The 24,388-nt window shown below is 45.9% G+C and overlaps 1 protein-coding gene across 1 annotated transcript in view; it reads right to left on the bottom strand.

The window, feature by feature from the left end:
• The window catches only part of ALK (ALK receptor tyrosine kinase), a 673,225-nt gene that overhangs the window by 96,702 nt on the left and 552,135 nt on the right, over nucleotides 1–24,388 (bottom strand). The window contains exons 7-8 of the mRNA XM_026016017.2: nucleotides 21,757–21,888; nucleotides 19,379–19,479 (exon numbers count right to left, since the gene is read on the bottom strand). Coding sequence (XP_025871802.2) covers nucleotides 19,379–19,479; nucleotides 21,757–21,888 — 233 coding nt within the window. The remainder of the gene's footprint in view (nucleotides 1–19,378; nucleotides 19,480–21,756; nucleotides 21,889–24,388) is intronic.

The following is a 24,388-nucleotide window of genomic DNA, read 5'->3' as shown; positions in this document are numbered from 1 at the left end:
CTCTATAACCTAGGAAAATAGACCTTTTTAGGTATTCAATGAAAATTTATTGAGTACCTAGGTTGAACCACATGTATCCTCTATGCTAGAATGGTCTAAGAGTTTGAGTTAGAGAGATCTGGATTCAAAAACCATTCTTGTTACTTTGGTCCTTTTGAAACTCAGTTCTGTATCCTCTGAAATGAGAATAGGTTTCTACCTTATAAAATTATAGTGACAATTTAAAGATAGATAACAAAAATAGTGTAACAAAATGTTAAAAAGAAATTCTGGCTGAAGCACTGAGGCAATAGACACTACACTTCAAAGGGAAGTCTGAGAGCACAATGATTCAGGACTTTCATGGGGAGGGGGTTGGATAAAAACAGGTTACACAATTCTTAATCTCTCATCTGTACTTTGGATTTTAAAAAAAGTTGGTGGTTGACTACTAGAAGAGTTATTGGAATGTGTTTTTACTTGCAAGGAAGGTTCCCCCTTCATGCCAAGTCAAGAGAAAGAGCAGTTTTAATGATACCACCTTGGGCACTTGATATTAATCCCCTGCATTTTGGGGAGCTCAATAGAATACTGTCTAGCTCTTACCTGGAAGATCCAAAGTATGAACAAGGGGCTGGTTAGCTGTTCTGGTGGTAGAACAAAGCAAGGTGGAAGCATTGAATGGCCCGCACTCCCAGAGTTTGGTGGTACACAACTTGTGTGAACATTACACATAAACTAGAGTGAGCCATGTATAAGGGAGCCCATGTGGGTCATTTTAGATCTTGTCCAAGAGGACTGCTTGAAGGGGTAAATAGAACTCAGAAGAAAGAAGCTGTAGTCATCTTGTGATGCCCAAGGACAGAAGAAAGAGTAAATGACCACCTGGAATGGAGATACATATGCCCTAGTCAAGGTGAAAGACTCCTAGACATAGTGGAGGGGGTGAGGAGAAAGGTAAATCTCCAAAGAAACTACTTAAGTGCCCCCTATGAAAAACAGTCAGACTTAAACATTTGTCACATTCAGAGAATAGCATTGCCAGATCACCACAACAGTTCTGATCAGGTAAGAGTTTTCTTGCTTCCCTGAACTTATTTTCCTTTCCCTGCACTTGAGACCTTGAAGGGTCACAAGTTAGCCAGAGGACTGAAGAGGAGAGCTGAGTGAAGAAGGATAGAGATCAATGACCACTCTTCTCCTGATTTCAGGCTTCTCATCTGCAATAGTGCCAAATATAGTAGGGGCAGGGGAGGAATGAAATCCTACCTTTAAAGCAAGGTTGAAGTTCTGAACAGATAGGCATTTTGATTTCTAAATAAGCCTGTGTTTTGTGTTTTGAAGTGACTAAAAACTTGTATTACCTTAGAGCAACCAGATAAGTAGTTTTCACCCAGTAGTCCACACGTGAGAGCCCAACAGATGTTAGTTCCTAGACTCTTTCACATCAGTCTACATGCCAGCTTTGCACCTGACAACGTTTTTACTTCTGTGCTTTTGATCCTTCCATTTCCTCTGTCCATTCCTTCCTTCTCACCACTTAAAAAAAATTCAATCTATCTATTTTTAGGGAGACTTTTCTTATCATCTATGTCAGAAATGACTTTCTCCTCTTCTGAAATCTTACAATTGAGGCTATTGGGATCATCACAGGACATAGCTCTGCTGTCTTGTCTTTCCTCCATCTTTCTTAGACCACAAATTCCTTCAAGGCCAGGACTATCTTATTTTGTATTCACAGTCGTTGTCAAGTGACCACACATGATTGAAGGTGATTAGTGTCAGAATATATAAAGATGTGTACATTTCCAGGAAGAGCTTCCTGTCTTTACTAGGTCCTCTCTCAGGGACAGAAACCAACTTTTCATCTGTGAAGCTCCTTAGCACTTTCCTGCATTCTAGGGGTCGGGTTCCAGGGAAGGAAGACAATCCACACATTTTTGCAGCTAACTGGCCGTAGTTGAAATGGCCCAGTTCTCAGCTGTTCTTAGGAAACCTCCAGTCTATAGTAGAGTTTGCTAGTGGCCTGAGCATGTCAGTGAGATGTAGCCTTGTCATATCAACAGCGGGGCCACTGGCTAGCTGATTGGAGAAAGCTGATCCACTTTCTCCACCTTCCTATACAAAATTTTAGGCCAATAGGCCTAGGACGTGAGGACAGAACTGGCTGCTAAGAGATGGCAGCCACAGCTTCTGAGGAGGTCTACCAGGATCCCTCTTGTTAACAGTCCTTGAGATGATCATCCATTCATTCGACAAATATTTACTGCATACCTACTCTTACTGCATATTATATATATCCTCCCTGCCCTCACGAAGCTTATTATCTGAATTTAAATGAGTAACTGCAATTGTGCTGAGTGTAGAAAAAGGGGAAATAAACAGAGTCACTTGACAATGAAAACATAAAACATACGATAGTCAAATCAAGGTCCACCTGGGTGGCTCAGTTTGTTGAGTGTTTGGCTCTTGATTTTGGCTCAAGTCATGATCTCAGGGTCCTGGGGTTGAGCCCTGAGTTGGGCTACTGGCTCAGTGGGGAGTCTGCTTGTCTCCCTCTCCCTCTGCCCCTTCCCCCTGCTTGTACTCTCTCTCTCTCTTAAATAGATAAATAAATATTTTTTAAAAAGTCAAGTCAAGACACTTGATATAAGACAAGTGGACTTGAGTCAAGATACCACCTGACCCAACTGTTTAGAACTATGGATAAATAGAAGAATTGGAAATATGATTTTCCTTTCATCTTACAATACCACCACCTTTGTTTATAGTAGAAAACATATATCTATAGCTACAACTCAAGCCAAGGCATAAACTGAGTTTCGGCAGTCTATTTCTAGAAACAGACGTAAAAGGCTTGAAATGAGACCGTGAACTACAGCAAGTGAATGGCTATCAAAGTATGTTTTTCTGCCATTCATTTTTTTGTCCTCCACTAAGTGTTTAGTAAGGTGAGGTATTCAGGTAACATTATTCTTCAGATATAAGCAGTCTAGAACTTTTGGTCTTTCATCTGGCCCACTTCTGACCTGTAGTTATTTTTAGTCATTCCAGACTCTGTCTCTATTAAGTCAGTGCTTTGCTGATGAGTGTGATGTTCAGGATGGTATCATGGATATATCCTAGGAACTTGTCAGAGATGCAGCATCTCTGGCCTGATCTCGGATTCACTGCATCAGAATCTGCAGAGAAGAAGCCTCTGGGTTCCTGCCCCTGTGCCCCATTCCTTTTCCTTCTGGAATGCCCTGGAAGAAACTGCCCTTTGTATCAACATTAATTCTCAGGTGACTTATCAGACTATCCTGTTTCCTTGCCTGTTGATGATGGGATAACTTGGGGCTTGTGCCCCAATATTGAAGTGAATCAATTGTGTGACTTTAAGTCAACCGTCTACCCCCCTCTGAGCATCTGTTTTCTTTTTAAAAGATTTTATTCATTCATGACAGACACAGAGAGAGAGAGAGAGAGAGAGAGAGAGAGTGTGTCAGAGACACAGGCAGAGGGAGGAGCAGGCTCCATGCAGGAAGCCCAACATGGGACTTGATTCTGGGTCTCCAAGGATCACGCCCTGGGCTGAAGGCAGTGCTAAACCGCTGAGCCACCAGGGCTGCCCGAGCCTCTATTTTCTTACAAAGTTGTGATAATAACCATACCTTCCCTGCCTATCTTAAAAGGTGGTTTAAAGACTGAGTTAAGAATGTGGAAGGAGAGCCCACATGTTGTGAATGAAATGGTTATACCAGTGCTTTTTAACCTGGGCTGCAAATTAGAATCACCTGGGGAGTTTTCACAACTACTTGTATCTAAGTTCCACCCCAAAGATTCTGACTTAATTGGTCTTGGGTAGGTCCTGGACTTCAGTAGTTTTCAGATCTCTCCAGGTGATTCTAAAGTACAGCGTAGGCTAAGACCACTGGGGAGATGGGGCTATTTAGTGCAGGAAGTAGTCTGACCTTCTCAGTGAGGGGTCCATACTTAGAGTAGCAGGTAATTCTTACTAACTAAAAAATGGCTTAAAATGTGCCCACCATCACCAAGGTGTACAAGGAGTGCCTTTCTTGCAAAAGGGAGGACACAGACCCCAGCAGAGGGCCTTTACTCAGTTGCCATGTCATCCCTGGGCCAAGACTGAGGACAGCCCTGAGGGTGAGCAGGGATGATTTTAGGATGTGAATAGGACCAGAACCATCCTTTTGGACCTACAGGATAAAGTTCTTACCAATTTCTTAATTAGAAGAGCTGAAGGACTGAAGTCAATTATTTTTGAACATCCCTTATTCATTATTTTTATGTATAGAGCAGCTATTTGTGGTTCCCAGAGCAAACTGCAGGCTCAAGGCCCTCTCAAAGACTTCTATTTTCCTTATGAATACAGTGCCCCCCAAAAGAACCCCTCTGATACCATTATATGTAGATATCCATTCCAGTTAGACTCAGCTTGATACTGACAGTTAAGCCTCAAGTGCTCAGAGTGGGCAAAAAACGCTCTTGAAATTTGATCTTAATAAGACCAGTGGCTATCTGATCTATGGGATAATTTGTTAATTGACTATTTGCTGACTACCAGAGAGCTGTGCTAGACACTTGTACATATGCTGTCTCATTTTATACCCACAACATTCCTTCCTGTAGGTATTATCATGTCCATTTTTCAGATGCGGAATCTGAAGCTTAGGTAGGTGAAATCACCCGTGGTCACCTAGTGCACGTGCTGCAGACCTGGATTCCACACCATGCTATGATCTGATATGATCTGTGCTATTTCTACCATATCAATAACACTACATATATGTAACATGTTATGGCAATGCTTAAATCTTTTGGGCTGTATTGAGAAGGTTTTCTAGATCCTCATTGCTCAGAGTGCGGTCTGTAAGCCAGCAGTATCGGCATGACCTGGAAGCTTATTAAAACGCAGGGTCTCAAGTCCCACCCTAGGTCTGCTGAGTCCGAATTCATATTTTAACAAGATCTTAGCTCAGAAATACCTTCATAATAGAGGGATTAGAGAGATAGTGAGTTTTAAACCATTTGCAACCTCTGTCTCAGCCAATTAGTCATCATGTATGTGTGTGTGTGTATGTATACACACACACATACATATATGACAACTGTGTTCACACAAATATGAGAAATCTTATACAAATACTAAATAATGTTTATGAGAAATAACACTTGTTGGAGCCCGTAATGATAAAAATGTTGATCCTTCTGGACACATCTAGTAGATAGAGGTTATAAATGATAGCTTTTGACTAATAAACTCTTTTATATGCAGACAGCAAATGAGACAAGTGAAAAGAGACAACGCCAGGAGCGCGCCACCAGCAATTATATTTTCTGGCTCCAGCAGACCCTTTCACAAGGGCTTTTCCCCGCCTTCCTCTCGGTGGGGCCTGATAGACTTTCCAATTATGTGCTACCAGTGTTTGTCGTTTTATTAATTAAAGTTCTGTATGTAAAGCAAGAGCAGCATTGTGGCTAGGCCTAATGCTATTATTTCTCTCATGGCCCTTTCCTCCTCCAGAGGTAATTACTGCAATTTTATGTCGAGAATATGCCCTGTGTTTGCTATGCATACCTTGTGGCAACTTTACAACAATATCTTGAATCCATTAAAAAAATATCGGTGTGGAATTTAGGCTGAAGTTAGACAAAAGAGGCTCAGTGGTATCAAGTAATGCCCATTCTGCACGCTGCATCCCCAAATGTATATCATGCTATCAGGGGGAAAGGTGCTACCTTTCTTCTTCTTTCTGAAGGGCTGCGTGAATTCCTGCAGTACAGACAAAACCAGGATGGGTGTTCTCGTGTGTATCACTTCAACAGAAAGAAATGATTTTTAACAGAGAGAGATGCTCAAAGATGAGCTTGCTTGCGGGATCTTGTGTGCTCCTCAGATATTCTCCAGCCAGTCATCCAGCAGTGACTGGGCAACCAGGATTGGAGCTGTTGTCAGGGACATCCAAGCTTTGAATGGAGGTTAAGGCTCCTTCCCAATCTAAGCTGCCACAGAACTGTGATTCTCGGTGTGAACTGGTGATTTTTAGAGTTCCTTGGTTTCAACATGGTCTCTTATTAACTTAATTGAGAGTATTGACTCACTGCAAAGCCCAGTGTTTTTGTATGCCATCTCCTAATTCACCTGGAAAAAAAAAATAAATACCAGCTCTCTAGCTATAAATAGCCTAATGAAAAATCAACCCAACACAGCAAGAAGCAGACCAGATGCAGATTTTTGATAACAAGCAAATAAAATATGCTGGCAAATACTTGCAATTATGGAGGCTTAAGAAATGCTGGATTCCTGGCCATGTAGGAGACTTAAAAGATTGAGATTCTTTCTGAAAACAGCACCCCATGTCTCCTTCTTTCTGAGGCATCACATTGAAGCCAGAAACAGCTAGCCAGGAAAACCAACAAGCCACCTTTGTGAAAACACAGCAGGAAAACATGAAGGTTATATATAAAAATAATAACTGTGGGATCCCTGGCTGGTGAGGTTATGGAGTTATAGGTATTTTTTCCTTCTTTGGTCTCTTCTAAATTTTTTTACAATGAATATCTATTACTTTTTGATAACTTGAACAAAAGCAATAAAATAAATGTGGTGTACACAGCTATTAAAAGCATGTTTATGAAGAATAACACCAATACAGGAAAACATAATAGTAAGTGAAGAAAGAAGACATAAAATACTTATATGGTCTGATGCCAAATTTGTATACTCTTTCACTATGCTCAAATCTACATCTATGTGTCTGGAAGGAAATGTACCAAAGTGGTAAGAGGGGTTACCTTTGGGGGGTAAGACTGTGGGTAATTTCAATTTTCTTCACGCTTTCCTGTATTTTCCTAATGTTCTGCAATGAGCATAGAGTACTTTTGTAATCAGAAAAAAACAATAAACACTATATTAAAAATGGCAGCAAGGGAGGGTGCTGATGCCATTTGAAAGTGGGAAAAAAGAGTGCTTTCTTTTCACCTCCTCAGGGGAGGATCAGTTTCTCTTGCCTGCATCCTGTGGGCTTTTTGAGGAAGACCGGGGAAAGTGGGAGCTTCTGGGGAATGAGTGTTGAGGACAGAGCATGAGCTTTGAAATCAAAGAGTGGTTCTGTCTTTATTTGTGGCATAATCAGTACCTTGGTCTTCATCTATTAAATGGATCCAACCACATACTCAGCTCCAGAGTCGCTGGGGGACTTTAATAAGATTATTAAAGAGCCCAGTGCCCAGCTACCAACCACATTCAATCGATGTTAGTTCCCACCTCCTGCATCGGAAAGGGCAGGCAGGGAACACCATGTTAGAGATAAAGAGCTCACAAAAAAATAGGAAGGGACAGGGTGAAGGATGCTGTATTTAAAAATTGCAGTTCAGTGTTCTATCTTCCAGTTTCCCCAGAGAGTTATCTTTCCCGTCTTATGGGAAGAAAAGGGTGATATTTCTTTTGAGTTACATTGCGATGGTATGATCTTGAGCTAAAGCTTCCTCTGTACCTCCTCCCTCTGTGTGTGATAGGGACAATACTGCAAAATAGCTCTGCAATCCTCTAAGTAGAGAACGGGATCAAGTCTGTGTAATGAAAGTCCAACAAGCTTTAGGGATGGCCAGTGGAAAGAGAATGGACCCAGGCACATGAGTGTCTGTTGGGCCCAGAGCCACTTGGGGAGTATTTATTCTGACAGTTGGGGAGAGCTTATGCTTTCAAGGGGGTGCCCCCTGTTTATGGGCTTTTTGAATGTATCATAAGGATTGCCAGTAGAAGCCACAAGGGTCCATGATTAGCAGGTGGATTCTGAATAGGATCCAGATCTCTGCCAAGGGTCTGGGAGGATTTTATTCACAACCAGGAGCCTTGACAGTAATTCTCTCTATGCCTCAGTTTCATCATGTAATAGAGAAGTATTAATTTTGAATGGCTCAAAGGTATTAAATTAATTATGTCCGACTGCAATTACAATTGCTGTTGATTACTTTAGTTCATTAGCATGTGTCCTGGCATCATCAACTACATCATAGTAAGCAGTGGCAGCACGCTAGGTGCCAGCGGCTTTCCAGCTCTAGGTACTGAGGGGGAGAATTTGGCTCAGAAATCTCAGGAAGGCCATATTTGTTGGATTCTTGAGAATCAGGGAGGAGTCTCCTCATTAGCACCTAACCTGGACCAGGGTTATGCTGTGTAATTAATTAATTAAGATTTGATCAAGCATATTCATGGGGCACATCTTCCTGGGGCCAATCCTAGGCACTATGCAAAATAATGCTCTTAATCTGCCCGCATGCTGCTATTGACTGAAAAGAGAAAGAAGAATACACAAAATGTCTGAATTCATGGTGGGCTGACTTCTTCCTCCCTGTGCAAAGTAAAAGAGATAATCATAACAGTTGTTTCCATCTACAAACACTGTAGAGATCAAGAAGAGCTTTTACATTTTTGTTTGATCTTTGGAACAAGAAAAACAGGGTATTTTTATTCCCAGTTGGGGGGAGTGACTTGCTTGAGGTCACATGAATTATAAGGGACAGAGCCGGGATTCCAACCAAGATGACCCAAGTTAAGTCCAGTGACCTCTAAGTGTTTGCAAATTTGGCTTTGGCAGTAGACAGACGTCGGTCTAAATACTGGCTCTGCTTCTTAGCAGCAGGGTGACCTTGGGCAAGCCACTTAACTTGTTCAGGCCCCAGGGTCTCCACTAGTAAATGGAGGTTATGATTCCTCACAAGTCTGTTTTGGTAATGAGATAAAATAAGTGACATTCTTAGTATACTCCTAGCCACACATAAGGGATTGATATTTAAAAAACGCTCCCTCAGTTGGCTTACCAGCTATGAAGGGTCCCTTCCTCAGACTCAGACTAAGGAAGGCTTCTTTCTCCCAGGGGTGTGAAGAGTTAGGGTGTTTGAAGGCTCTCGTTAAGAACTTTGGCTTGTTATTTGACAAAATATGGCATCCGTTCCTGATCAAAACTTTTCAGAGTGTAGGGATAGAGGGAACATTCCTCAGTATCTTAAAAATGATCTATGAAAAGCCCACAGCAAGCATTCTCAATGGAGAAAAACTGAGAGCCTTTCCCCTAAGATCTGGAATGTGACAGGGATGTCCACTCTCACCACTATTATTCAACATAGTGAATAGTATTAGAAGTCCTAGCCTCAGCAATCAGACAACAAAAAGAAATAAAAGGCATTCAAATTGGCAAAGAAGAAGTCAAACTCTCCCTCTTCACAGATGACATGCTACTGTACATAGAAAACCCAAAACACTCCACCCCAAGATTACTAGAACTCATACAGCAATTTGGCAGTGTGGCAGGATACAAAATCAATGCCCAGAGATCAGTGGCATTTCTATACGCTAACATGAGACTGAAGAAAGAGAAATTAAGGAGTCAATCCCATTTACAATAGCACCCAAAAGCATAAGATACCTAGGAATAAACCTAACCAAAGAGGAAAGGATCTATACCCTAAAAACTATAGAACACTTCTGAAAGAAATTGTGGGAGACACAAAGAGATGAAAAAGTATTCCATGCTCATGGGTTGAAAGAATTAATATTGTGAAAATGTCTATGTTACACAGGGAAACTTACACATTTAATGCAATTGCTATCAAAATACCATGGACTTTCTTCAGAGAGTTGGAACAAATAATCTAAAGATTTGTGTGGAATCAGAAAAGATCTCGAATAGCCAGGGGAATATTGAAAAAGAAAACCAAAGCTGGGGGCATCACAATGCCGGATTTCAGGTTGTACTACAAAGCTGTGGTCATCAAGACAGTGTGGTACTGGCACAAAAACAGACACATAGATCAATGGAACAGAATAGAGAACCCAGAAATGGGCCCTCAACTCTATGGTCAACTAATACTCGACAAAGCAGGAAAGACTCTCCACTGGGAAAAGGACAGTCTCTTCAATAAATGGTGCTGGGAAAATTGGACATCCACCTGCAGAAGAATGAAACTAGACCATTCTCTTACACCATACACAAAGATAAACTCAAAATGGACTAAATCTTCAAAATGGATTAAAGATCTAAATGTAAGACAAGATTCCATCAAAATCCTAGAGGAGAACACAGGCAACACCCTTTTTGAACTTGGCCACAGCAACTTCTTGCAAGATACATCCATGAAGGCAAGGGAAACAAAAGCAAAAATGAACTATTGGGATTTCATCAAGATAAGAAACTTTTGCACAGCAAAAGAAACAGTCAACAAAACTAAAAGACAACCTACAGAATGGGAGAAGATATTTACAAATGACATATCAGATAAAGGGTTAGTATCCAAGATCTATAAGGAACTTATTAAACTCAACACCAAAGAAACAAACAATCCAATCATGAAATGGGCAAAAGAAAAGAACAGAAATTTCACCAAAGAAGACATACACATGGCCAACAAGTACATGAGAAAATGCTCCGCATCACTTGCCCTCAGGGAAATACAAATCACAACCACAATGAGATACCACCTCGCACCAGTGAGAATGGGGAAAATTAACAAGACAGGAAACAACAAATATTGGAGAGGATGCGGAGAAAGGGGAACCCTCTTGCACTGTTGGTGGGAATGTGAACTGGTGCAGCCACTCTGGGAACCTGTGTGGAGGTTCCTCAAAGAGTTAAAAATAGACCTGCCCTATGACCCAGCAATTGCACTACTAGGTATTTACCTCAAAGAAACAGATGCAGTGAAATGCCGGAACACCTGCACCCCAATGTTTATAGCAGCAATGTCCACAATAGCCAAACTGTGGGAGGAGCCTTGGTGTCCACTGACAGATGGATAAAGAAGCTGTGGTCTAGTATACAATGAATATTCCTCAGCCATTAGAAACGACAAATACCCACCATTTGCTTTGATGTGGATAGAACTGGAGGGTATTATGCTGAGTGAAGTAAGTCAATCGGAGAAGGATAATTATCATATAGTTTCACTCATATGGGGAATATAAGAAATAGTGAAAGGGATTATAGGGGAAAGGAGAGAAAATGAATGGGAAAAATGAGAGAGGGTGACAAAACATGAGAGACTCCTAACTCTGGGAAATGAACAAGGGGTAGTGGAAGGGGAGGCGGGCAGGGGGATGGGGTGATTGGGTGATGGGCACTGTGGGAGGTAGTTGATGGGATGAGCACTGGGTGTTATACTATATGTTGGCAAGTCAAACTACAATAAGAAAGGAAATAGATTATTGTAAGTAACAGAGAAATTAAAAGTGTACTAACAGAACAAAACATGGAAATCATATGATGATCTCAATACATGCAGTAAAAAAAGTGTTTGATAAAAGTCAAGCTGCATTCATAATAAAATTATTCAGATATAAGAATAGAAAGGGACTTTCTTAACTCAATAAAGGATACCAATAAGGATACAAAAAAAAAAAAAAAAGAACTTTGGCTTGTTTTTTAATGTAATACAGCTGAGTGATCCATAAGTTACCTGGAGACCAGGACTTGTCATACTGAAAGTAAGTATTTTTAACTTTCTTGCTGAATAAACACCCCAAAGAGATCCCAGATTCTTGTGGTCTATCTACAGCATGGCTGGCCACATGGTGGGTTTGAAATGAGTACTTGCTGGTTCACTGCCTGACTGAGAGCCCTCCGTGACCTTCCCTCCCTCACTCCTGCCAGGCATCTGCATGCCGATCCAACCCTGCCAAGTTCTAAGCTACATCTGTGATCCTGTCTCTGCAACTGTCCACCCTTTGCATCCTGAGGGGGCTACTCCCTGACTACTTTGGGGAGCGGTTGAACAGCTACCTTTGAAGTTAGTTAGGAGACTAGTATTTGAGTCCTGGTTTCTGCATGCCTCAGCCTGTGACCTTGGGGCTGTCTCTTAGCCCTCTGAGGCTCTTCCTCTGTAGAATGGGGAAGATCTCATTCACCTCACAGGGTGACTGGGGAGCTGGGTAGGCTTTGTGGTCTTTGACATTATAGAGGATTCTTAATACAGAATGTGGATATAATGTTATTACAGGTGTATAGAATCGTCCTTAGAGACTGAGAGTGAGGTTCAAATCTCTTAGCCATCCAGTGGGTCTGTGGAAGTCATTTGGCAATGCCTCCAGAACCACTTCCACCCTCCATCCCCTAAGCAAGTGGCACATGCTTAGGCCCCAGGTTAAGTCTCTGAAAGTACTGTCTTCATGACATGGAGTGTGAGTGGCTGCCAGAGCTAAGGTCCTTCTAGAGTTCCAGACACAAGGTCAGAGTCAGGGTGACTGGCAGGGTGGGGAGGGGACAGTCATAGTTGAGGCAGACATTAGGGGTGATGAAGGCAAGGCGGATACTCTTCAAAATGCACCATCTATGGGCTTAATGCTGACCACGGGGCATGGAGTGAGGTCACACAAGGTGAGGAGACCTCTGGGCTTCAGAGAAAGGCAGTGGGAGCTGGAGCTCTTCCTTGGAACTGCTTAAACTGGGGGGCATAAGCCTTTCAGGTCTTCCTGGTGGGGGGGACCCAGAGCCACAGGATAAACAGGGTGTGCTTCTTGAAGTCTTAGCCATTCCGTGTTAAGTAGTGAGTCATGTTTTTGAATCCAAACAAACAGGCATGTTAGAGAGAGAAAGATACAGAACTGGCATTCGTTGAAAGATGTTAAAAGTCAGGCATCTGATGTTCTGCTCTGGATCATTTCGCCAGACTCCCCCCACTGCCTTCGTGTCTTCTTTCTCTTTTCTCTTCATCCCCTTGTACATTGTCTCTTTCCCAGGAGTCCCCCCAGGGGAAGGTGGACATGCCCTTGTGTCTTAAGGACATGTGGCCACACTGCTGGCCAGCTGTGCATGATCGCAGGCTCCTTCCTCATTTGTGGAAGTATGACAATACCATCTCTCTTGGGGTCTGCTGCTGGGATGGAAGTGGGGTGGCGGTAACTATGGAGCAAGTGGAGAAAAGGAATTTTTTCTAGATTGGAAGAGGGGGTCCCCATGCCCTTGGTGGTGGGGAAAGGAGCTGGTGGGGATGATGGAAGGGGTGAGGGATCTGTCTGTCTCTGAGAGAGCATTAGATTCCCTGGACCACAGCCACCGAGCTGGGCCACATCCTCCTTCTCCTCTTTGCAAGGTCATCCAGGGCAGAGCAGAGGCCAAATTCTCTAGATTCAGGACCCTCAGATAAGGCAGACACCTGCCTCTGATCTTAGAATCACCACAAAAGTCAGGTAATAGAAACAGTAGGAGTAGAGGAGCAGAAACCACACGGACTATTTATTAAGCATCTACTATGTGTCTGGATCCTGGCTGGGCATCAGTATGCCCATCTACTTGTTTCTCCTGACAGTCCTGTAGAGGATCCTGAAGCTGAGAAGAGTGAGGTGATTGCATAAGATCCCCTTGCTACAAAGTGGCAGGACCCCACCAATGTCTAAGCAGCCTCAAGGAGCTCCTCTCCCCACCACACTACACTGCCTTGGCAATGCTCCTTTTGCCTTGGCCCCGTGTGACCATCTGGACTCCCTTGCATATGAGTGATGTCACATCTGTCGGGCAGGAGGGAGCCTGAGGGGTGCTATGTCTCATGTGGGGGCCCATCATTTTGTCCTTCCAGACAGAGAGTGGACAATCCTGCTGGATGTTACCTAGCTAGCATGGAGTCCTGCCCTGGATCCCCAAAGGTTCCAGAGTGGGAAGGGGATGGGCACAGAGAACAGAGAGTGGAAAACCACTCCTGGAAAATCCATTTGGCTTGCACTGAGGCCCAGAGCTGTCCGAAGGTGAGCTAGCCTTCCTCATGAGCATGCTGTCACTGCCGTGGGTGGCATGGCATTCGGTGAGATGGGGGTTGGATTCCAGTTCCAAATACCTGACCCAAGGGGAGCTAGGGCCGATGTCACCCTGGAATGCCCCTCTCTTGGCTCTGATCCGTATTTACAAAGAGGATTTCTGTAGCCAACACAAAGCATCTGTGCAGCATTGCCTGGCCACACAAGGGCAGAGCCTGGGAAGGACCAGCTTGTTCTTTCACTGGTCAGCAGTCGGCCTGGACACAGGGCAGCCTGAGTGAATTGAGAGAGGAGGTTTCCTTCTCCCCAGATGGGCACATGTTCTCCAGAAAGTGGAACGGATCCAGGAGATGACGACCTTATTCAGGACAGGACCATGAGGCTCCTCGGAATAGCTTTTCCTTCCTGATTTGCTAAGACAAATGAGGCCACATGGGGCTAAGAATAAAGCACACATAACGTTGGGATCCTCTAGGTGAGTAAGAACGTCCCTTTGCCCTCTCAGGAATTAGGCCCAGTGACTGGTCTCAGCTTAGGGATAGATTAAGTGGGTAACTCGTCTGCTACAAAATGGGGCAGTGCTTCCTTCCTGCCTCCAGAGACGGGGGGTCTGTGCTGCACTGGTCAGGGGCTCTGAGTGCAACCAGAGCAGTGCCAGTCCTCAGGGATGCTGTGGAGACCCACAGCAGTGCCCACAAGCTGACAAGCTACCATCTGCACCCCCATCGCCCCCAAGGGCAGGGCTATGCAACAGAATATGAGGCTCGACTATAAGGTCTGGGTTGGATCTTGATTTTGTATTTACTGGCTTTGCATCTCTGGGTACATTTCTTTCCTGCCTTGCTGAGAAGGGCTGCTCCCATCCCTGTGCAGCCCTGTGTGCGCCCCCACCCAGAGCTGCTCCGTGAAGCCAGGGGAACAGAATGCCTTTGTGGAGGGATCAGTGGGGGCTGCAAAAGGAAGAGCCTGCTACTTCTGTTTTCTCCTCTACCCCAAGCCATCCTACAATAAATTTTAGTGCTCATCCTTATTTTTTGCCTTTCCATGGAGGGTTCTGCCTCTGAGGTTAATAAACTCTTAAAGCCTAACGCTCAGAAAAGAACTTCTCCTCATCTTGTCTGAGAGTTCTATTTGTCTGCCTCCTGTGGGGAGAGAGTGGGGTCAGCCCAAATTACACCAGCCGTGGCTCATCTTATTTTGCTTTTGAGTTCCACGGAGACGCTGGAGAACCCCCTGGCAGCCAGATCCCTGGGAGGATGGGCCCCGTGTGCAGGAATGATCACTGCCATCCTGAAAGGTCTCACCAAGTCAACCAGAGAACAGTTTGCTGAGAAATTCCCTGGCTTCCAGCCTTCAGGGCCCTGTCTGCCCTGGGGGGCCCCTTCTCAGTGGGGCTTTGAGCAGGGCCTAACTGATGACAAAGGGGACTGCAGATGCCAGGCTGCTCTCTCAATCCCTCTGGGCCACATTTACTGTTTTTTTGTTTTGTTTTGGTTTTTTGTTTTTATTGAAGTTCGATTTGCCAACATATAGTATAACACCCAGGTCACTGTCTTTTTTTTTAATTATTATTTTTTTAATTGGAGTTCAATTTGCCAACATATAGCATATCACTCAGTGCTCATTCCGTCAAGTGCACTGGTTTTAATGACACCGAATGGAGGGCTCCTTCCCTGCAGGTCCAGTTAGCCCCTGCGGACCTGAGGGGGCCTGCTGGTGGCCTTCTGTCCCCATCTCAGTAGCCCCCAGGCTAATGGAAGCTGACTCCTTTATCACCACAGGGCTGACATCAGGGCAGAAAGGCCCCAGGGTGCTCTGTTCCCTGGGGGATGTCTGTGTGCGTGCTTACATAGGAGGGGGAAGGCAGAGGTGGCTGCAGGTCCTGCAAGGTCGGAAAATCAGCTGCTGGGAACTCAGCTGCCCTTGGGTCAAATGGGTCCCATCCCACTTCCTGGGCCCCTTTCTTCTGGCAGCTCACTGAGGCAGAGCTGCTTGCATGTTTTGGAGAGGGAACGAGAATGAGGGAAGCCCACTTCTTCTCTCCCCAGACGTTGTTCTGTCCTGAGAACACGGGCTTAAAATATTCTAGTCACAGGCAGGCTATTCAAATAAAATAGAATTTCAAACCACACGGGGCTTGTTGAGACATTCAGGCTTCTGGGCTGTGTGAAAGGCAGGGGGAGGGGCGGAGACGGCCCCCTCCCCCACCCCACCCTCCCCTCCCCTTTATTACCAGCAGCTGCGATGCTAGACACATCCGAGGGTGTCTCCCAGCCAAGGCGAGCGGAGCAGATCTGACAGCAAGGGATCACATGAAAGCCACCACAAGGCTCCCCTCCCCCGGTGGCAACTTTAATTATTTGAACTGGAGCTCAGCAAAATAAAAATAAAAATAAAATAAAATCGGAATATTGTAAGTGGCTCTCCAGTTTCCCTGCAGAGAATAGCTTGGGGAACACACACACACACACACACACACACACACACACACACACAATACAACACTCTTTCTTGTTTGTGGCTGGGCTCGGCTCGGCAACAGTCTTTAAATATTCATGCCCCATATGCAAGCGTGCAGAGCGATGGAGGAGCAGGCGGTGTCTGCACAAGGCCAGCCAGCGAGAGGCTCTGGCCAGCCGTGGGCCCTGCAGACATCTGGAGGCAGGAGGCTGGAGCCCGTGGGCTTCTGGAACACCCGGGAAGGTGACTGGCACAAAGGCACATCCTGGCTGTGTCTCCACGATCGGTAGGCATCTCACCAGTTGTGGAGTGTCATGCTTTCCACGCCCCTTCTGTCTCTACCACCTATGTACCCCCCACCACCCTGTGTCATTTCTCACCACGCCGGACTCATTTTTCTAGAAGGCAAGTTACATCACAGGTAGCAGAGGAAAACTCTCTGCATGGACTCAGAATGTATTTTGGACACAACTGGCAGGCACATCTATGGCCAATGACTCAAGTGTCATTGTACATCCGGATCGCTGAGGGTGGGGTTTGAAATAGCAGATTCCCAGGCCCCGCTCTGGGGTGTCAGCCTGGTGACCCAGGGTGGGGGACCAAGAATCCGTACCGGTTGCATTTTCCAAGTGCCTGCGTCTGGAGAAACAGAAGCCTACCAGTCAGGTTGTATCTAGATTTTCAAGGAAATGCATGGAAGGTGACGGCAGTTCCCTTTTGGGAATCCACTGATGACTGTGGGGTTTCTTGAGGGAGCATTTGGAGATATTCTGGAATTACTTCAACTCCCAAGAGTTGGAGGGACTCTAGGGCTCCCAGTACTGTGTCTATGTTTACAGAAGATGCTCAGTGCTGGTGTCAGCCTCTTGGTCTCTGTGGGCTTGACCCTCATCAGAGACCTTCACCCCCCTCTGCCTTGTGTCACCTTCCCATACCCAGCCCTATGGCCAAAGAAAGCTCCTTTAGAGTTGGTGGGGTTTGAAGGCCCCTGGTTAAGCCCACACAATTTCACACAGCAATGCAGCATCCCCTGTCACTGATATTTGCCAACCTGGGAGGAGGAAACCAACTTGCTGCCTTCTGCATTTAGGATCTGAATAAAATAAATGACAAGGCTTACCAACCCGGAAATGCATATTTCTATTTTGGTTATTTATTTTTCTGATGAAAACATTTCCTCCAACACTGGGAATTCGGGACTCATCAGCACCAGATGAATGGTCTGCAAACCTGAATGTGAACTAGCGTTGTGAGCTGAGAGCGGAATGGACTCACTGCCTCCCCTTCATTACTCCTGCTGAGCCAAGTTCTGGAAAAGGGCAGGAAATAGCAGAAATAGCCCAGAGCAAATTTGACTAGAGGGGAAATAAAACAGGCCAGTAAAACAAAACACCTGTTTAAGCTATTGATCAACCAAAGGTTATCAAGGAAATGATGAAGTATTAGAAAAATAACATTTTTAACCTTGACATTTCTTACACTAAAATTAGGCTCATGTTAAATCCAGTGAAGAATAAGTTAAAAAATCAGAGGCTTTTAAGGATCCCCCGGACCTCTCAGGAAGGCCAACCACCTCTCCTCATTTAGATTTGCCTTTTGAGAAGCCTTCCTTCCCAGGTGTCTGCTTGGAGGCATCGCAGAAATGTCAGCGATGACTGTGCAATCCACCATCTGCATCAGTTAGTGGAATTTCTCAAATACGATTTAATGTAATGAATCTACTTCTTTGTGCCCTGACTTCTTCCAAAAGGACTTAAGGTGGCTCACAGAGATACAAAAACTCTAGTAAGGTAACAAACTAACTAGAAAAGGTGAGAAATTGGCTTGGAAAATCGAGCAGGGTGTAAGACCGTTAGGCACTACACATCACGAACCCCCATTTGCTTACTAAGAGGGGAGCCTCAGATTTAATTTGACCATTCTCCTGATTACAAAAAAAAAAAAAAAAATTCACTGATAAATGTGTTCCTCTCTTATTTGTTTTTGCCAGTGAGTTTGTATTGCACGAGAAGCCCGGAGGGCTTGAGTCTGGCTGCCACAGAAAGCCTGTCTCCCGGCACCTCCCTGGGGCTTCTCTGAGCCAGCGCAGAGGAAGCAAGTCGGTCAGCTTCATGAAGTTCACAGCCTGAAAGGAGGCAAATTGCTCAGGGGGCCACATAGCTATTCCTGAAACAAAGCCAGGAAGGGATTTCTCCTGTGACTTTCCAGAAAGAGGGGATTGGCCAAATCTAGACTATGTGTTGGCTTTCGACTCAGTGCAAGATGTTGATGTGGTGTCATGTGGTGATGCAAAGAGGCAGGCGGGGCTCTCGGAGAACTTGCAATCTGGTTTTTGGCTCATGTCTTTTCCCTCCTTCTCCATTCTCCTTTCTTGTGTTTACTCAGGGTGCCAGGCACTGTTGGCTAACTACTGTCATGCTTGCTTTGTGCCAGACGCTGTGATAAGCCCTAAATACATATCAACCTACTGAATCCTTCCTCTTGGGGGTAGACATTCCTACTGTGTCCACTTTCCAGGTGTTAAAACTGAGGCCCTGAGACCTTAGGTTATTGACTTCCCAAACTGTACAGCCAATCAGTGGTGGAATCTTGCTTGGACTCAGGCAATGGATTCCGGAGTCCATGAGCTTAATCACTGGGCCATGTTTGGGTCTGAGCACATTTCTTGTTCTTTGGAGATTATGACCTTATGCTAAGAAACATGGCACAAGACCCTCAGTCCACACATTAAATACGTTACAGCCACAGGGACCATCTAGGTAAGTGGCTTTGGAGGTACCTCACTGAATGCCATGGATATCTTTGTGAAATTTATGTAGATCAGATTTTTGATGCTCTATAAAATTTGAAATGTATTACAAGAGCTTGATATTTATAAAAAGGATTGTGTTACTCTCCCCTGTTATGCCTTGGAAGTATTTTTTGGGTTTGCTTATATTGAGGCTCCACTGCAAAGAGTTCAGTGCAGCTGGGTACAGGTGTTTAAGGCAAGATTCTCCACAGGTGGGACTTCACCACTCTGGTGCATGCCCTCTGCCTAAAAGATGACAAAAATGTCGTCTTGTCCTCCCCCTAGGAGAACGAGGAACCCAACCGTCCAGGCTACTTGGCTTATGTTTGGGCTCATCTGGAAGTGCCCAAGGTGAGGGGTGGGAGGAAAAGTCCAAGAACTATGGGAGCAGCAAGACTTGCCTCACATGGAGAGTTCTTCATTGGGGCAGGAAACGTAGCACTGGTCACTGTGGCACTTTCAGAAGTAGGGACGTCAGTGGTGCTGAGCGACAGGGCGTGGCCTGGGGCAGAGAGGAAAAGAGTCAGAAATGCACCATCTTCATGCACTGAAGGGCCTCAGGATGCAGGGTTAATGGGCTCCGCACTCTTCTTCTCTAGGCTTGGAACATCTTTGAGGACACAGCTTTCTGCTGCCTCCAGTGGATAGGACAGTCTACTTGTCACTGTCAACAAAACTTGGCTCGTGCTAAAGTCTTCCTTCCAAACATCCTGTAATATCCCAGCATCACACATCTGGGCTGCTGCACACCTGATCTCGCCAGGTCTCCAGCTTTAGCCCATAGCTCAGGAGCAGTCTGGAGCACGCTGGACTCCACCACCCCCACTCCTCCTCATTTCCAATCCTGCCAGCCTGTTAACCTCCAGTGGTCTCCATGACCTTCTCTCTCTCCCACTAGGTCATCCTGAACCCCATGACCTGATCAGGAAGTCTTATTCTTTGTGTTTTCTCATCGATCAGTCTGCAAACCTGGAAGAACATGAGTCCTCAACCCCACATGGTGAAGAAGAAGGATCTGTAAACCTCCAGCCAACTATAGAACATTTTGTAGATGGTCAGTGCTATGGAATTGGATACCAGGGTGCACTCACGACATTTTAGGTGCACCACAGAACCCCACATAGGGCTTTACTCATTCATTTCTGCTTTTCTCTCTGAGCAAAGTCTGTTATTGGGTACTACTAAATAGTGAATTCAAATGGATCCAGGGCAGAGTAGCCAAGATAGGCCAGAAAGCCTAGAAAACATGTGACCCATCCTTGAGGAAACTCTGTGGCCAGGGAGAGAGAGGGCCTCATAGGGTGGGTGGGTCACAACTAGAGTCTTCAAATATCTGAGGGGCTGCTTTGGTGAGAGAGGGAACAGGTTAGTTCTGAGGGGCACCAGGAGACAGTATGATCCATGAGCAGAATTTACAGAGAGGTGGAGCTTATCTCCGGGAAAGGAAAACTGATCTTGGATTTGTAGCAATCAGTGCAAAGAACTACTTTAGGAGGCAGTGAAAGCCTCCTATCATTAGAGGTATCCAGCCAGGACTGGACACTTCCTTGCTGTGGGTGCCGTGGGAGGTTACCGAACTGAGAGCAGAGGCAGGAAAATCATGTCATGCTTTGAGTTCCATTTCTGTTCTTTTCTCAACAGGGTGCTGAGGATGATGCAGTATGGTGAGGATTCCAGAGGAGAAGCAGGAGGTCTGGGGTCTCCTCTCTGTTGAGGGGCCCTGCCCCCTGTAATGCAGCCTGCATCCTCACAGGCCAAAGCCAGCTCACTCAGGACCAAGGACAGGACTGCGTGGGCTCTGGGATCCCCAGTGGTGGATCTGGACATTGTCCTCTCTCACACTTTGATCATCATCACTATTATCATTGATTCTTAAAGGGATCCCTGGGATATATGATCTCTGCTTGGAAAGAGAGGGATTTGGTATAAGGGGCTCTAGCTCCACAAAGATAAGACAAATGCAGGGGAGAGAAGGGGACAGTGAGCCCTCACCCTTAACCCCAGCTCTATGCTGCAGAGAGGTGGGCCACAGGGCCTGCTCAGGCCTAGCTACTGGGTAGAGCCCAAGGCTGGGCCCATGGCTGGGGGTCTGGCCTCTCCAGCAGCCCAAATCTAGCCTCACAGATGCCAGCCTCGTTGCTCCCTCATTCCATGCCCCAGCCATGTCTCCAGTGTGGAGTCAGCTCACCCAGGTGTGGGTGGCCATCTACTGAGTGTGTGGAGGCCTTTGTCCCTCTAGCAGCCAAGCATAGGCAGTGGGAGGATGGGCTCTGGCACTGGGAAGGTGGGAGTTGCTAATTAGAACTGGGCAGGAATGGGAGATGTGGCTGAGGAGGCAAGGCTCCAGGAAATGGACCAGATGTGGGGCAAGGTTCCCTGGGCACAACCTTGGGCCCAACGACACAAGTCCACCCTGTGCCTCAGCTTCCCTGTAGGGGGCTATGGTTTTCCTGACCTCTCTGTGAGTTACGTGCCAGACATAAAGTAGGTCTTTAACAAACGCTTAGTGAATAAATGAATGCTTATTATTGTTGCCACCCCTCTTATCTTTTAGCCAATCCATCCAGGCTTTTATTTTAGGGAATAAAAGGTGACATTTATCTTGGCCTGATTCAATTATTCTGAAGCCCAGGAAGTCTGGAGGGAATTTTGAGCGAGTACCCCAGGGCAAGCTCTGGGCAGTCACCTTGGTTTGCCCTGCAGGGGTGGGAGGTCCAGCGCCCTACGTCTCTGGTTTGGCCAGATGGGCACCAGGGGGAAGGAAAGAGAGTAGCACTACCTCGATGATCCTGGACCCGGGCATCCTTCAGAGTCCTGACCTGCCACCGGGGGTTGTGGGGTGTGAGTATGCCCTGGCTCCAGCCACAGAAGCCATTCTCGAAGTTGCAGTAAAAGCCAGCAGGGAGTTGACCTGCAGGGAGAGCACAGGGGCACGGTCATTTCTTGCACTACCAGAAGCATAATAGGCCAATATAAAGTAACATTAGCCAGGCATGACCCAAGTATCCCCACCAACAACAGCTCCCCAGCCAGACCCTTGATGTCTAATGATAGTGATGATGATGAAAAGAAGCACTGGTCCCTAACTTCTACATGTGAATATGTACAATTTTCTGATTTTCAGAAAAGAAAATACTAATAACAATAATAATAGCACAGCAGCATGGGAATAACCCAGTTTTATATGTGACAGAAGAGAGCTCAAAAATGTTAAGCAACCTGACCAAGGTCACACAGCCAGCAGATAACACAGTTGGCCTTGAACCTGGATCTTCTGCTTCTAAATCTGGGCTCCTTATTCGGACCCACAATGAATATGACCCCAGGAGAAGGTACTATAATACATTTCTAATGGTCGACACAGTGACAAGAACATGATGGTGGTAGTGGTAGTGTTGGTGGCACATGGTTGGGTCCCTCAATCACCCCTGTCTGCAGAGATACATATTGCTCACACTTCCCACTTACCCCCCCTTATTTCCCACATCCCTTCCAGTGAAGGGAAGCCCCATGAATAGCTCTGGCCCATGAAATGTGAGTGGAAGTGATGTGTGTCTTCTGGATTGAAGCTGCCAAGAGGCCCTGCACAATTCTTCAGTCTCCCTCTCCCTGCTGAAGTGGCCAAGGGGAGTTCTTGTTCCTGAGACCACTGCTGTTGGACAGTGGGGCCCCTGCCAGCCTGGGTCCCCAAGAGATCCTGTGGAACCACCCCCCCCCCCCCGCTTTGGTTCATGGGTACTATAAATGTTATGTTAGGCCCCTGAAATTTGGGGATAGTTTATTACTGCTCTAACCTACCTTATCCTGACCAAGCAATGCCAGCCACGGGGCCTTTTTATATCATCTGTTGGCTCAGCATAAAGGGCCCTGTTACCCTTTTCTCTACATCAGGCTGACCCCAGGTCCCAGTGAAAAGGCCACAATCAGCTTTATGACCATATATTTCCCAAGTGCCCGCAGAAGGAGGAGGAAAGGAGAAGAGGGTCAGAGAGAGCTCACTTTCTGAGGCTTTATCAGGGAACGGCTGCAAGGAAGGCACCCAGCCCCAGGGGCTAGTGGGTCATTGCAGGCTATTCTGATAGCACCAACAGCCCCAGGCCAGGCTGGGGAGAAGCAGCAGGACTATGTCTCCTGGGCAGGAGGAAAGGTGCTCTAGCTGGACCCACCTCTCTCTGTGTCCTTCCTCTGTCTCAGCCTTCCCGGCAATGGCAGGCTGACAAAGAGGGCCCTCACGCTTCCTGGCTGTGACAGCACCTTAGTGAATTATTACTCATTTCCCCCTGATTCTCTGTGCATTTCACACAGAGGCAGAATTATAAATTAAAACCGGCTGTCACTGACTTTGAGCATCTCTTCCCATTTATACCCCCCTGAAGAAATCATTTTCCCCCCAAGCCCCGCATGTTCCTCTGATTAAAAATCCAAAAGCTAAGGAGATCTTTCTGTTTTATTTTTTATGCCCCCTCAAGGGACCCCACATCCACTTCTTTTGCAAAAACTAACTGGTAGCTGGAAGTGACCTTCCATGAAGCGTCCTTTACAAGCATGCTTTAAACCAGGGACCATGATGGAAAATTCTAGCAGGCAATGGCTCCTGGTAGAAGGAGGAGGCAGGACTGGGTTGAAGCCTTCATGGCTTATCACCCCCTCCTTCTTTTATGAGTAGAGGTAGAGAAGTTAGCCTCAACAGTCCTGGAATCCGGACACCTGGCAGTAGCCCTAACCTGCTGCTTCCTGCTGTGTGATGCTAGGCAAGTCACTTCTTTTCCTCAGAGACTTAGCTCCATCATCTATAACATGGGGGTAATATTAGTGTCTATTTCACAGGGCTGTTTTGAGGGTAAATAAGACAGAGTGTGGAATTTTGTAAGCAGAGAGGGTTGAGCAAATACAGAGTGGTAGTGGCATTATTAATTATCGATCACTCCTGGTGCAGGAGACTTCATCAGAGCATGAACCAAAATAGCCAACATTTCCCTGGGGGTGGAGACAGATACCTCAGCTGCCTCTCTGAAAATGCTCATGGTAGCTCTGCCTATGCCTTCCACCTGGACAGGAATGAGGAAAACCATTGGCATTCTCTACCTTCTGGAAGACCATCCTTGTCTTGGTTCTGCATAAGATCCAGGGTGAGCTGGGATTGGAAACCCCTTTCTTTTTGGCTGATTGAATAAAGGGGGAGGAGATAGGCAAAATAATTAGGTAAACAGACAATTTATGTGATCCTGAAAGCCTTGTAGGGTGGAAGGAGGTGCAGGAAGAGAGGACCGCTGCTCTTGCCAGCACGGCAGTTGTGTGCTGAACGAGAAGCCATGCCTGAGGAAGCTGGTGGGGTGGTGGTGGGGGCATCAGAACAAAGACCTTTGGTGCATTAGGTCAGGTTTGGGACACTGCTGCCAGGGCCAATGGCT

The sequence above is a fragment of the Vulpes vulpes genome, chromosome 8, assembly GCF_048418805.1.
Source record: "Vulpes vulpes isolate BD-2025 chromosome 8, VulVul3, whole genome shotgun sequence".
Taxonomy (NCBI): domain Eukaryota; kingdom Metazoa; phylum Chordata; class Mammalia; order Carnivora; family Canidae; genus Vulpes; species Vulpes vulpes.
Note: the sequence above shows the minus strand (reverse complement) of the source record. Positions and strands in the feature narration are given on the sequence as shown.